Source organism: Salvia miltiorrhiza, chromosome 8 (assembly GCF_028751815.1).
Source record: "Salvia miltiorrhiza cultivar Shanhuang (shh) chromosome 8, IMPLAD_Smil_shh, whole genome shotgun sequence".
Classification (NCBI taxonomy): Eukaryota; Viridiplantae; Streptophyta; class Magnoliopsida; order Lamiales; family Lamiaceae; genus Salvia; species Salvia miltiorrhiza.
This window is the reverse complement of record NC_080394.1, coordinates 1,876,537-1,890,583: the sequence shown is the minus strand read 5'-3', so window position 1 is coordinate 1,890,583 and position 14,047 is coordinate 1,876,537. Positions and strand designations below refer to the sequence as shown.

Below are 14,047 nucleotides of genomic sequence, written 5' to 3'. Positions count from 1 at the left end.
GACATATTGAATTGAGACGGTGAAAACATATATTTTAGATCTCAAATCGAACCAAATCGAAATATTTTGTTCGATTCAATTTGGTTGGGTGAAACTTTTGTTTTCTATAATTTTTTAAATATATTAGACTAGGCTAGTTTCGAGCTTAATGTGGATCCTCTATATCCAATTCCATCCTCCCATGGCCATGACTACTTCGTGGTGGATCAATGCATACAAATCTTAATGGGCTTGAATCATTAAGGCCCATCTCAACTTAGCTTCGAGAAAAGCCCACTAGAGCTAATTGAAACGTAATACTCCCTCCGTCCACAATTTAATGCCCTACTTGTCTTTAAAAATTTGTCCACAATTTAATGTCCCATTCTGCTTTTTGTACCCTTTTACTCTTCTTCTTTTCCTATATTTACTACCCTTTGTTACTAATGGATCCACCTTAAAATACCTTTATCATTTTTATATTATATATTTACTAGACTTTATCACTAGTGGACCCACTCACAACACCTTTATCACTTTAGTCAACTATCTTTATCACTTTAGTCAACTACCCTTATATTTCATCCACATCACCTTTTTCAGCTTTCTTAATCTCCGTGCCCACACCCAAATAGGGCATTAAATCATGGACGGAAGGAGTAGCTTTGATGAATGGTACTACTATAAGTACAGATAATTTGCGAGAAAAAGGCCCATTATATAATTCTATATTTGGTTTCAATGATTAACACATGATTGATAAAATAATTCGATTTAATCAAATATTTAATTTGTATGATTCGGCTATTGATGAATAATTAAGCTTGCACTTTAATAATCCAATTAATTGATTATTTTCACCCTAAATTTGGGTAGATTATTTATTCATTCTTTGCTCCTATCAATTTGGTCTAATCTCATTCACCAAATCAAACATTTCGCTTAAAGTATTTTCAAAGTTGTATTAATTGTTCAAAATGATAGTTCATGCATATGAAAAGTTATTTCAAACTTTCAACACTTTATGCTAAAACCAAAATGGAGAAATTATTTTGCAATTCTTAGAAACTCCATAAAATAAGATAATAGATTTTAGTAGGCTACTTCAATTTCTAATAATTAGAATTTCATTTTCAAATAAAATACACATACAACTGTTTAGCAAGCAAAATATATTGATGCTCACCGTCACGGGTCAATGTCTTTGTAGCCATCAACTTGGAGGCGCCGCATTGCATCCACAGTCTCCAAACTTAACTTAGGAACGTGTAGAATCATCAAATATGTTAGACGAGGGAATATAGGGAGGGATGTGATTGTGAAGCTTCTTCCTTCTGATTCTTCTTCTCCCCACCTATCTGATATTTCTCTCAAATTCGGGCAGTTAGTTATTCTCAAAGAAGAGAGAGTCTCGCTGTTACTCAATAACCAATCAGCTGGCAGACATTCCACACCGATTCCAAAAATTGACAAACATTCAAGGCATGATGACGACACATGACTTGGAACACTCATCAATTGCCCGCAATTATCAATTGACAAATGTTGGAGGCGAGGAAATAGCTTCACTTCACTTCCATCCGAAATTTCTATTTCTGCCCACTCTGCCAGCTTAGCCATCCATTTCAATTCGAACCTCTCGAGAGCTGGAAAAACAATGCGTGTGTCCTTGTTCACCCTTCCGTAGAATGATGAATTTATACACTTCACATTCCTCAATCCCCACAACACAAGGGACTTGAGATTGGGCAACTGCCCCAACATTGGGATCTCTTCACATTCTCTGCAGTTAATGAGTGTTAACGACATTAAATTGTTAAGTATCACCCAAGAGCCTTGAGGCGCATCTCCAACTGACATCTTCTGAGTCCATAATGGAAATCTTTTTCCATTGAATCCATCAATCTCTAACTCCCTGAGATCTGAGTGAGGTTGAAGGCTTTCCAATACATCCTCATCATTTCTTTCACCTTCTCTGTCATCACCCCATTTCAAACCCAACTTCAATATTTTTGACTTTTTGAATAAATTCGCTTTCCCAGCCTCTTCCTTGTCATGAACCCTTTCGAGATTGCGAATCTTTAACTCTCCTTTAAGATTATTCAAACTTCCAAGCTCTTCAATCTTGCAGCCATTCTGGTCGCCCACTGGAAAGTACTTTAGCGTTTGGAGAGAAGTTAATCTCCCAATTCCCATAGGCAACTCTACCCTCGAGTCAATATAAAGATGCCTCAAGTTAATCAAGTACTTAATCGTACTTGGCAGTTTTCTCCCAATTCTCAACCATCTTGAGTCTACTCTCAACGTCTGCAAGTGAAAGAATTCACCAATCCAATCCGGCAAAACTTCAATTTCTGTCTTTGAAATGTCAAAATCTCTCAAATGTATCAACTTTTGAATCGAACTTGGCAGCTCTTTTATAACTTGAGAGTCAACACGTAAAACATGCAAACTTTCGAAGTCTGAGAAGTTGATATCAGAAATATCACCTTCCGATGTTAGTAGTAATGTACGCAAAGATTTTGCCATTTCTTTTGGGATACGACTTGATTCGTCTTCTTCGAGAGTCTTGTATCGAACTCGGCTGCTATTAGAGGAACTTGAAACAGAACAAGCAAGATCGTGCACAAGATCATGCATGCCACAACTTTCCACATTCCCGAAATAATCTCTATTTGAAACTTGCAGTAAAGAGTTGTGCAGAAGAACGTTGATAAATTTTTCGCCCACGGACTCCATGTCATCCCTTCCATCAGCTTGAAGAAAACCTTCTGCCATCCACATCTCAATCAATTCTTGTTTCATGATTTGGGAGCCTTTAGGAAACATCGCACAGTATGCGAAGCACTTCTTAAGTGATGGCAAAGACAAATTATCGAAGCTCAGCCTCAATATATTTGTGATATTATCTCCTCCTTCATCGGGTGAAAGCCATTTCTCCTCGATTGAACGCCATTTTTCCTCAGGTTTATTGCGCAGCACTCCCCCAGCTACGTTGGCAGCTAATGGCAAACCTTGACATCTTCTTGCAATGCTTTTCCCAATAGCCTCAAAGTCTGACGGAACGTTTCCTTCTCCAAAGGTTTTAGCTCTGATTATGGACCAACAATCTTCCTTTGATAAGCCTTTCAACTCATGTGTATGAAGTGGATTCACAATTGAAGCCACCGCCATTTTTCTGGTGGTAACAACAATGGCATTTCCCTTTACACAACTAACTCCCAACAAGGAATTGATAAAATCATCCCATTCGGAAAGATCTTCATTCCATACATCATCAAGAATAAGAAGATAAGTTTTATCTTTCAAAGCTTTTTCAAGCTTTGAAAGAATTTCTTGCTGACTCTCACCTTCGACTTGATCACGAGTCAACTCTTTGAGAATTTTTTTGAAAAGAGTTAATGCATCAAAATTTGAGGAAACATGAACCCAAATATGTGATCCAAACCGAGTCCCATTCTTTAGACGATTGAAGACTTTTCTCGTCAATGTCGTCTTCCCCAATCCCCCCATCCCGACAATGGCAAGTATGGAAACTGATTTTTCATCAGTTGTGATGCTATTTGTAAGCATATCAACTGTTTCCGACACAACATCATCTCTTCCAATAAAAATTGGATCATGAGTGTATGAATTAGTTTCCAAAGTAGCAATATCCAAAGCAGGCTGATCGGCAAGCCTCCCTACAAGGCCAAGATCGGTGGCCTCTTTGTTAATGGACTCCAAATTCTCATTGATTTCTTTGATTTTAAGTGCCATATTTCTTGTTCGCGCAATAGAATTGAAGGATGATGAGCAGCATGATAATACCTTTTCCATCATCGTTTCGGTGTGCTCAATTTGTTTGGAGAGGAGATGATAGTTGAGCTCATCCAAAACGTTGTCCGCGTCGAACGCCACGTCTTCAAGCTTCTTCAGCCAGCTCTTGACGGCATCGCCAGGGATGGTTCGCGCCTCCGCGTCGTTCAAGAATTTCTGGATGGTGTCGAGACTCGCAGCTAGCTTTGCTGCTTCTTTGTTGAGACCTCGGATTTGAGAGAACTCTTTCTTGCAAAAGTCGATGAGGCTTTGAATTGGAGCTTGAAGGACGGAGGCAGCAGTTTTCGCATCCATTCTGTGTTCTGATAACTTAGAGAGAGAAAGAGAGAAATTGAGTGAGAGAGAGTAAGAGCAAAGGAATAGAATTGGATGAGTGTTCAAGGAGAAGAGTTTCATTCAAGTCTTTCAAGATATTGTTTTCTTTTTTCATTTTATATATTTCAATCTTTGCCGACACTTTTTTTAAACTATGACTTTGACTATATGGTAAACGTATTAAAATATATAAATATGATACCTTTATAAATCGGTTACATAGAAATTTCTATACATTACCTCTTTATAATGCAAATTTTTCCAATTAAAAGACAAGTTTTTTTTTAAGACAAGAAAATTGAACATTCTTCTTTTTTCCCGTTTCACATGATACATGATACTTCAAAGTGTAATTGCTTTTTATCCCTCTAAATTAAATAATAATAATAAAGTATAAATTTATCAAATTTTATGTTTGAATGCAATGTAGCCCTTCTCCAACGGTGCCTCCACTACAACTAATACTTGGAGCAATGTGAACAAAACTCAGATGTAGTAGGTATTGTTCATCCGTTACTTGACTTTTTTTTTCCTCTCTTATTTCTTTCCTCAATTTTATGATTTATTGTAATGTTTTATGTTTTGTTTCTGAATATAACTGTCATCATTTATTTTAGTATGTTGTTAAAATAAATTAATCATTATGCTTTATTAACTAATTTTTATCAAAAAATATTTAAATTAGATTATAATTAAATATGATTGAGCATAAATATAATTATTTATAAATATATATGATACTAGAATAATTAAATGACAAAATTATTTATTGATAAAAAAACATAAAAATGGAATATTCTATTGAGTGAAATGTAGAGTTGATTTGTTGGAGATGAAAATGAAGAAACTCCATTTAACTTCTGTGTCCGCCCGGCCGGACACATGTTTTTACCGGCCGGACACATGATTTTGTCGATCGGACATGCGTCCGACAGATAAAATCATGTGTCCGACCGGTGAAAACATGTGTCCGGTCTGGTGGACACATAATTTACCGGCCGGACACATGATTTTGTCAGTCGGATCATGTGTCCGACCGATAAAATCATGTGTCCGGCCGGTAAAATCATGTGTCCGGTCGGGTGGACACATAATTTACCGGCCGGACACATGATTTTGTCAGTCGGATCATGTGTCCGACCGATAAAATCATGTGTCCGGCCGGCCGGAGCCACCCCCGGTTATATGTACTCTTGACTGATAGTTGTCAAATTGTGACCGATGGCTGTCAAATCGGTCAAATGTGTAAGACTTTCACAAAAAACCAAGCAAACCCATCAAATCAAAGGGTACTTAAAGAATATGGCATAGAATGCTTTGTATAATAAGAGAGAGCATTTTTACAAAAAAAGATAAGGAAGTGGGCACTTTAAATTTTTTCTCTTAATATAAATTAGTTACATAGAAATTTATATACGTTAACTCTTTATAATGCGTTTTTTCCAATTAACAGACAAGAAAATTGTACATTCTTTCTTTTCCCGTTTTCACATAACACTTCAAGGTGTGGAAAAAAAAAATTAAAACAATCACCGCAAAATCCTCCTCGCCAAATAAGCCGAGAGTTGGGAGGAAGAAAATTACATATTTAGAAGTTGACATTGATGAAATTCTAAAAATAGAGATAAATGAGAGAGATTTTTTTTTATATTACATTTAAGCATCAGAACGATACCATTTTGATGTTTGAGTTGAAAAAATAATTTAAAAAAAAAACAGTTCATGTTAGACTCTGATGAGATGAATCATTCGTCATCAAATTTTGTATAGCAAACTATTTCATGAAAAATGCAAAATAGTTAAAGAATTTTTAAGACAAAACAAAATTTAGAGATACAAAACACTTATAACCCTTATTTTTATATATAAAAAGTTACTGTTAACCGAGTTGTACTTGTACTCATTAAATTTATAACGTTAATAGTTATATACTCACCACCAAATATTTATAGCTTGAAAATCTGTACCAAAAGCAATATAAAAAAAAGTCGAACATGAAGGATATTATTGTTAAGTAGTAAATGGTGTAAACTATAAATAAAATTATGAAAATTATGTGTGAGCGTGTCAAAAAATATGGTGCATAAACTCTTTAGGAATTTATTTTGCCAAACACTTTAAAGGAGCTTATAAACTCCTCAAAACATCCTAAACAACTTATAAGTTGTTTTGAGGAGCTTATAAGCTCAGCCAAACACCCTATGTATACCAGCCAAACACCCTATGTATACCAGGGCGTAATTCAAATAAAAATTTCTTATTGTAAAAATTGCGAAAATTCTTGCATCAACTGCACTCATCAACAAATATACTAAATTATTTACAGATTCAGTGCAAAAAATTCTCACGATAAGAAGTTTTTATCTGAACAAACCCCAAAGTATCAAATATTATTCAAGTCGCAATGGTCTCATGCATAAGATCACCAAATCTAAACTTTCACTACTTGTTTTAAAAGTGTGTTGAATTTTTCCCCACGATTGAATATAGTACATATCACACGAGGAAGTGATTGATTTCTATAGGCAAACATGTCAATTAGTACAAAAGGAAACACCAAAAAAAGAGGAAAAAAAGAAAAATCTCAAATTTCACTACACACGATCAACAAGCAGAATCGAAATTCATCCTGACCTTCCCTACTCGGCTTTAACTTCAAAAACACAGTTCCCTGTCAAAAACAAAACTCCAGAGACTAAGCTGCACATCCACAGACAATATACAAAAGAATGATTAATATAGTAATGTGTTGAATTAAGCATCATAAGATAGTAATTAGCTGCAACTCCTTTACCTTGTCTGCTTTTCCAAGAATATCTGTTTCTGCAAATACGAGTTTGCAAAATTTGCTATGTGGATGTGTGTGAGAGAGAGAACTGATGCAAACTAAACAAGAGTTCACAAAATTGGCTATGTGATGTGTGTGTGAGAGAGGGAGAGAATTGATGCAAACTGAACAAGGGTTCACAAAATTGGCTATGAGTGTGTGTGTGTGTGTGAGAGAGAGAGAGTGAGAGAATTGGTGCAAACTGAACAGAAGTTTACTAACTTTTCTGTGTGTGTGTGTGTGAGAGAGAGTGATGAGAATTGGTGCAAACTTAACAAGGCTTTACAAAAGTTGCTATGTGTGTGAGATTATGTGTGAGAGAGAGAGAGAGAGAGAGAGAGAATTAATTGGTGCAAATTGAACAAGAGTTGACAAAATTTATCTTTAGATCTAACTTCTAAGTCTTTGTTTTTCAATTTTTAAATAGAATTCAATCTCATCGAGGCATCTTTACGCGTGAACAACATGTGGTAGCTTGCATGAACAAGACAATTTATTCATAAACAATATTTGAAATACTAATATGTTTTCTATCACACGAATTGTTTTATTATCAACAAGGCAGCACATTATCTTGTCTTATTCTTCTTCTTCATTCAATAATTATCCCTCATTATTTCTCAACCACTCCGACAACGAAAACTCAATAATAAGGTTTAAGAAATGATAAGCTGATTAATTCGTCATTAGCTGGCATAATGAAATGTTCAACGTAAGAGGATTTAAGCCAATAAGAGTTCATTAGTGTTATTAATAATTTAATAGAGATAATACAGTCTATGATATGAATGCATTATTGTACACGGCAGTTTATATGTGTTGAATTAAGCATCATAATTAAGATAGTATAATTACCTGCAACTCCTCTATCTTGTCTGCTTTTCTAAGAAGATCTGTTTCTGTAAACACATACTTGTTCAAGCTTGTAACTCATCATCTCCTCAAAAAAAAAAAAAAAAAAAAAATAATAATAATAATAATGATAATCATCTCCTCCGCAGCACCAAGCTACCTTGGAAATTTGGAATGAGAGAGAGGCCTTCTCTATTCTTGGGTTGGGCTTGTCAAAGTTTGATTCAGGTAGAGAGAGAAATTGGGCCTCTATTAGGAGTGCAATGTATATTGAAATGGAGTATATATTTAGAGTTGGGCCAGAATTGAATTGGGCAAGTTAAATTGATATATTGGAATTTACTTTGCATAATTGATAAGATGCATGTTCTGAGTGTTTACACTATTATAATTATTTGCAGTTACGGCGTGAGTTTAGTGAATGAAATAAAAACCAGTAATATTCTATTTGGACCCACTAGATTAACATTTTTAACTAATATCATTGCTCGAAAAGATGGGGCCTAAAAAGACCCTCTACTTCCCTAATATTTAATCCCATCGTGGTGGATCAATACATAGAAATTTTAATGGGCTTGAATCATCAAGGCCCATCTCAACTCAGTTTCCACATAAGCCCAACAAGCTAATTCATGCTTTCAAGAATAGGTCCCATGTTCTGATCCAGCGTTATGGGCCGCCCCAGGTCGTCTGCGATTGTATGGGCAGCCGTGGAGGAGTTTCTCGACACCGTGGTGGCGGGCGAGGGGCCGAGGGCGATGTCGAGGGCGTGGACGATGTATTGTTTGTCTAATAAGATTGCTCAAAGATTGAAGATGGAGAAGATGTGAATCTTCATTCTTTTCTTTATCAACACATGCTTGATGATTCAACCATGTTGCTTTCTTGTATTCATCATTTTTCTTCTTTAATACTTGCACCATGAAAACATATATATTGATATAACTGATACAAACCCCAACACCATTTCATCAAATTCAAGCTAGCATGCCCCAATATTTTTATTTTTAAAATATTGGGCCATTTAAAAAATTATTTTAATTAATTAATTGGATATAATATTTTGGGCCCAAATAATACTTAAAAATAAGCAAATATAATTTCTTTCGACTCAAATAATAACATATATAATCAAAGGGTAATTTTAAACATAGCCCCCAATTTTATCACTATAGCCCCTTAATTAAAATAATAATAAAAATAAGTATGATTATACTATTATACCCTTATAGTCACCATTTAGAATTTATAATGAATTATAAGTCATAAAAGTTAAAAAAACATTTACGTTCAATCTCAAATTCATATAGCCTCATTCCAAAATATTTCTTAATTTATTTATATAGCCCAACTCAAATTTGTATAGCCCCTTTGTCTCTATCTCTCTCGATCTCTCTATCTCTTTCTCTCTTCACATGCAGAGCCTCGTCAGATGTTACAGATGTCGTCGCCATCGCCAACGACTGAATCATCATAATGTCGTTTTTCTCTTCGATTATCGAAGTACTATTTCGTGATTTCCTGAATCATTGTAATGTCGTTCTCCTTCTTCAAGCAGTCGAGGCCTAAGACACCACAGGAATTGGCGAAGGCGATAAAGGATAGTCTCATGGTGACCGATTCCATTACTGCAGCTGAAGCCAAATCCCTAGAAAATGTAGAATTCTGTTACAGCTATAAGCTTCAAGTTCCGCAACATTTCCAGTGGAAAATGTGATTATAATTTGTGATTAGCTGGTTCTAATTCTTCTGTTGTTATTGGTTTGTCATAATTTTTGTCTTCTATTGAAGGTAATTTGAGCATTAACAGTCAATTTAGTTAATTTTGGACCAACACGAACTTCTTCATCTTCTTCTACTACATTTTTTTTTCCTTTTTTGATTTACTGTATCGATATTCTTGAGGAAATTGTGATTTGTTTTACTTAGAAGATATTATAAAGTAGTCAAATTAACTTTTCGAAATGGGTGTGTAGATGCAAGTAAAATCACAATTTTTAACAGTGAAGAGGTGATTGATTTCTTATATAGATTCTAATTTTTAGTTAAAAGGATGAGTTGATCTGTAGAATGAGTTCAGGCTATTCAGTTCAGATATTAGTTTCGGAATTTAAACCTTTTCCCGTGAAAGCCAAAAAAGGAAGAAGATAAGTTCCCGTCCGAGTGAGCTGGAAAATCATGGATTTTGATACAGGTCCACAGCAAAAGATTCTGAGCCTGCTGATGAACGTTTTTGAAATATCATAAATTTTTAATATGATGAAACTGAGATCATCGACTTAGTTAATCTTCTATTAATTTTGCCTTTTCAGCATTGATCATGGTTAGCACAACAAAGTTGAGAACCATTTCTTCCAAATCTCATGCCTTCCAGAACTGAATATCCACATCTAAAATATCAGATACAATCAGCTAAGAAGTCAGACAGTGCAATTCAAATTATTTGCTTTTAGCAACACTTTTACATATAAGCAGACAACTAATTAATTATTCATTCTAAGGGAAACTCAATCTAGCTAAGCACTTCTGAAATAACACTAGAGCACTATATCTAATCACTTTTCTTTCAATAAATTTGTATTCCTATTAACAAACTTTCCTTGAGTATTACTGCTGAAACTAATTCTAGAGAACCATCTGTCGTAGAGAGCAATCTTCTCAAAATGGTTCAGGTACAAATTGGGGCAAGAACACTTGTGGTGTTATTCTTGAGTTTGTCTTCCTTTATCCTATTTTTAGCTATTATACAAAAATTGCTTTCCTGTGGATACATTTTGGTCATGTCTTGTTATGTCAGTGTTGTTTGACAATATGCATTGTGGCAGCTATGATAACAAGGAAAATGCTCTAACTTGTGGACACATGCTGAGGGAGTGCATCAAATGAAAAGTAGTTTGGTTTCTTTCTCAATAAGGATGATATAGCAGAGGTATATTTGCAGCCATATGGGGAATTAGGGATATTATCTTTAACATGACTGATCAATCTTCTTATATCTGACAGTTGAGAAATACCATGCACGATTTCTCATCTAATCATATAATCCCTCTTATGGAGATGAAAATTTGTGTTCTTAACCAGCAGGTATCATCATCTCATTCAGTTATATGATGCGTATGTTGTTTTTGGTATGCCTTAGCTTGTTGTAGTCTAATATGTTGTTAAGTCAGGTTTCAGCGATTTGGTTCATTTGACGAATCTATGCAACTACTCAAGAAACTTATAAAGCAGTTGAGGAGATGCTCTCAGAGAAATATTTTGTTAGTTCTTCTCCTCAATCTATGTGCTGAAGCAGGGAAGAAAGAAGAATTGTACAGAATCTGGATGGCTTACAAGGGTAGGAAGGTTGTTTGATTTCCGGGCGCCTAACTTCTTGATCGATGCTTACTCTACAGACGGTCGTGTGGACAAGGCCGAAGCTCTAATAGCTCGATTAGTATCAAAAGGTGGCTGTCCACTTGTAACGGCGTGGTGCCATCTAGCAGGAGGCTATATGAAGAAGAATCAAGTAGTTGAGGCACTGCGATCGTTGAGGAAGGCCATCTCAGCTTGCCCCCCTAAATTTGTGTCGCAGAAGCAATCCTTGATAACTTGTATAGAATATTTGCAGAATAACGAGTGCTTGGAAGAGGCGGAGGAGTTGATAAAGTCGCTAAGGATGAGGCGGAGCGCCTGCTTCTAATGAGTTTTGCGGTTTCAGAGATGCCGGAAGAAAACATGAGTTTTGCAGTTTTGCGCCTCTTTCAGATTGTTTATTTTATAAATTTATAATTCATTATAAAATTTAAATGATGGCTATAAGGGTATAATAGTATAATCATAATTATTTTATTATTATTTTAATTAAGGGGCTATAGTGATAAAATTGGGGGCTGTGTTTAAAATCACCCATAATCAAAAGAGTATAATATTTTAGGGCCCCTTAGAATCATGGGCCCTGGGCGGTCGCCTATGCTCGCCCATGCCCAGGGCCGGCCCTGAGCTCTTGCCAATTGTATTGGAGGCAGTGGATTATACGTGCCAATGATGCTATCGTTTCTGACGTAAATGGGGAAGCTGTGATTGGACAGGTTTGGTTTCTCATTTACTTTCTGGATCCTTCCAATGCCAAATAAAAATGTGCTTCTACTGTCTATGATCACAGAAACGATAATGTACATGCTACTATATTGTTTGGTATTGTCATCCAGTGCTCTTATATCTTCGATTTTTTGGCCTGGATCATGCAATATTTGAGCTCTACATATTGTATTTTTTCAGTTTCCACTACTTCGTCCTGGTGAGGCGGAGTTTGTTTATGAGAGCTGTACGTCTCTACCTGCTTCCAAAGGATCGGTTGAAGGCTCTTTTACTTTTGTTCCTGGAAGGTACACGAAATAACTATTGAGTTGCATTTTGTACATTATAGAGAAATAGTTTCTTCTGCATCTCATTTCGTTTGTGTTCATAGAGTCTAAGATGCAGCAGTTATATCTTCTTTCTGCAATCTTTTTCAAAATATGCTAATTGTTCTGGCCTTTAGATCCTCTAAAGATTCTATCTAGAGTGGGGAGACAAAGGGTAGCTTTACTAGGTAACCTCAAACAAGAGAGAATAACAAACAAGAATGAAGAAATATGCCCTAAAAGTTCTAGTAGCTACAAGCATAATTTGATCTTTGCCACTATGGAAGAATTTCTGCATTTGCTTTCTTAATAGGGTGCGTTCTCTTTGGTAGTTGCAAATTTATTATGAGAAATGGAAAAAATTTATCACTTCCTTTTTTCATCTCATATCCTATGGAAAACATGTGAAAAATATCACTCCAATGCCCCATGATAATATTATCATGAATTGGAGTGAGGATGAGGGAAAAAGGTTCACCCGATAAAACATGTGAAAAGCGTGGAAAAATGTTGAAATATATGTTTTCCACCAATTTTCCATCAAAGACAACGCACACCTAAAAGAAAAGGAGAAAAAGATAATAGAAAGAGGAAAACAAGGATATAAAAGTTATGCCTAATAATGCTAGAGCTACAAACATCCTTTGATCTTCAAAACAATGCTAGATAATTTCGTATTTTATTATCGCAGTTATCAATTTATCATTACTGTCTGCCCCTTTATTTTACTACTGAAGAAAATATTTGTACAATTCGATATAAGAAGTCATCAGAATACTTGTATGAGATTGTATATTTGCATGCCTAAATAATATTATAGGTTGCCAGCATCCTAATTATTATAAACTCTTGTCAATAAATTGCATTTGGATATGCATATTGAAAGCATATGCTTGACTGTCTTCAGGTTAGTTGATGCAAAAGGTAGCCCCTTCGCTGTCGAAGTAGCTCGATTTCCCCTTGCGCTGCCGGACTACATCTTCTGATAAACATCCTGCCCTGCTAGGTGAGTTAGAACTTACTTGCAAGGTTCTAATGGTGATGCAAATTGAAACTTTGTTATGTTATATGATATCCTCAGCATTCTTTCATTAGTGTGTTTTATTCCTTTCTATTTGTAAAGAATGTGTAGTTTCCTATATGATATGATGCTCTCTGCTTGTTTGTTGGTTGGAATAATGGTGTAATTGCTTTGTACTACTATAGAAGATGAGAAATAATTTGGGAATGAATTCTTTTGGCAAAAGTTTGTTTATCCCTTGTTGTGGGATATTTTAGCTTACTCAAAATTAATCGTGTTAGGGGTGTAATCAAGTCGAGCTGAACTGAATTTTAACATGCTCAAATTTAATTCGTTTATTATAGAATCTCTCTTGAGCTTTATTCGAACAACATTTGTGTCTCACGAGTCATGTTAGGGTGTGATCAAGTCGAGTAGAATTGAGTATTGACATGCTCAAATTTAATTCGTTTATTATAGAATCATGCTCTTGAGCTTTATTTAAACAACATTTGAGTCTTACAAGCCTACGAGCTTAATTGTGCTAGAATAAATAAATTTAAATTTAGATATAAATATTCATCAGCCATTTAACAATAATAACTAACGAAATTATGATGTTTTTTGTAAGATTTATTTTTTTATATAATAAATTGAGATTTAATATATACTCCCTCGGTCCTAATTCAATAGGCCACATGGCATGAATACAGATGTTAAAAAATAAAAAACTTATAATAAAATATGAGAGAAAAAAAATAACCTTTTTAGGTTATATTTGTCAAAAAAATGGAGAGAAAATTTAAGAATTTTTTTTAAAATAAAAAAGATGTAATTAAATAATGAGTTATGTAGGGTATTTATTATGTA

At 35.0% G+C, this 14,047-nt stretch overlaps 1 protein-coding gene and 1 long non-coding RNA gene across 4 annotated transcripts; one reads left to right on the top strand and one right to left on the bottom strand.

The window, feature by feature from the left end:
* Positions 1–1,045: 1,045 nt before the first annotated feature.
* LOC130999864 (putative disease resistance protein RGA3) lies at positions 1,046–7,345 on the bottom strand. Of its 3 annotated transcripts, none has more exons than XM_057925546.1 (3): positions 6,908–7,345; positions 6,748–6,813; positions 1,046–4,107 (listed from the first exon to the last, which is right to left on the bottom strand). In XM_057925546.1, exon 3 carries the CDS (start codon positions 4,090–4,092, stop codon positions 1,168–1,170), a length of 2,925 nt encoding a protein of 974 aa, XP_057781529.1. In that variant the 5' UTR covers positions 4,093–4,107; positions 6,748–6,813; positions 6,908–7,345; the 3' UTR covers positions 1,046–1,167. The 3 variants fall into 3 exon arrangements, with proteins under 3 accessions (XP_057781529.1, XP_057781527.1, XP_057781530.1); XM_057925544.1 differs by having other exon boundaries at positions 1,046–4,100; XM_057925547.1 differs by having other exon boundaries at positions 1,046–4,100; positions 6,748–6,784.
* A 4,415-nt stretch (positions 7,346–11,760) lies between these two features.
* LOC130999865 (uncharacterized) lies at positions 11,761–13,432 on the top strand. Its single transcript, XR_009093608.1, has 3 exons — positions 11,761–11,862; positions 12,053–12,159; positions 13,085–13,432. It is a non-coding gene; the product is annotated as an uncharacterized LOC130999865 (long non-coding RNA).
* The last annotated feature ends 615 nt before the right edge of the window (positions 13,433–14,047 follow it).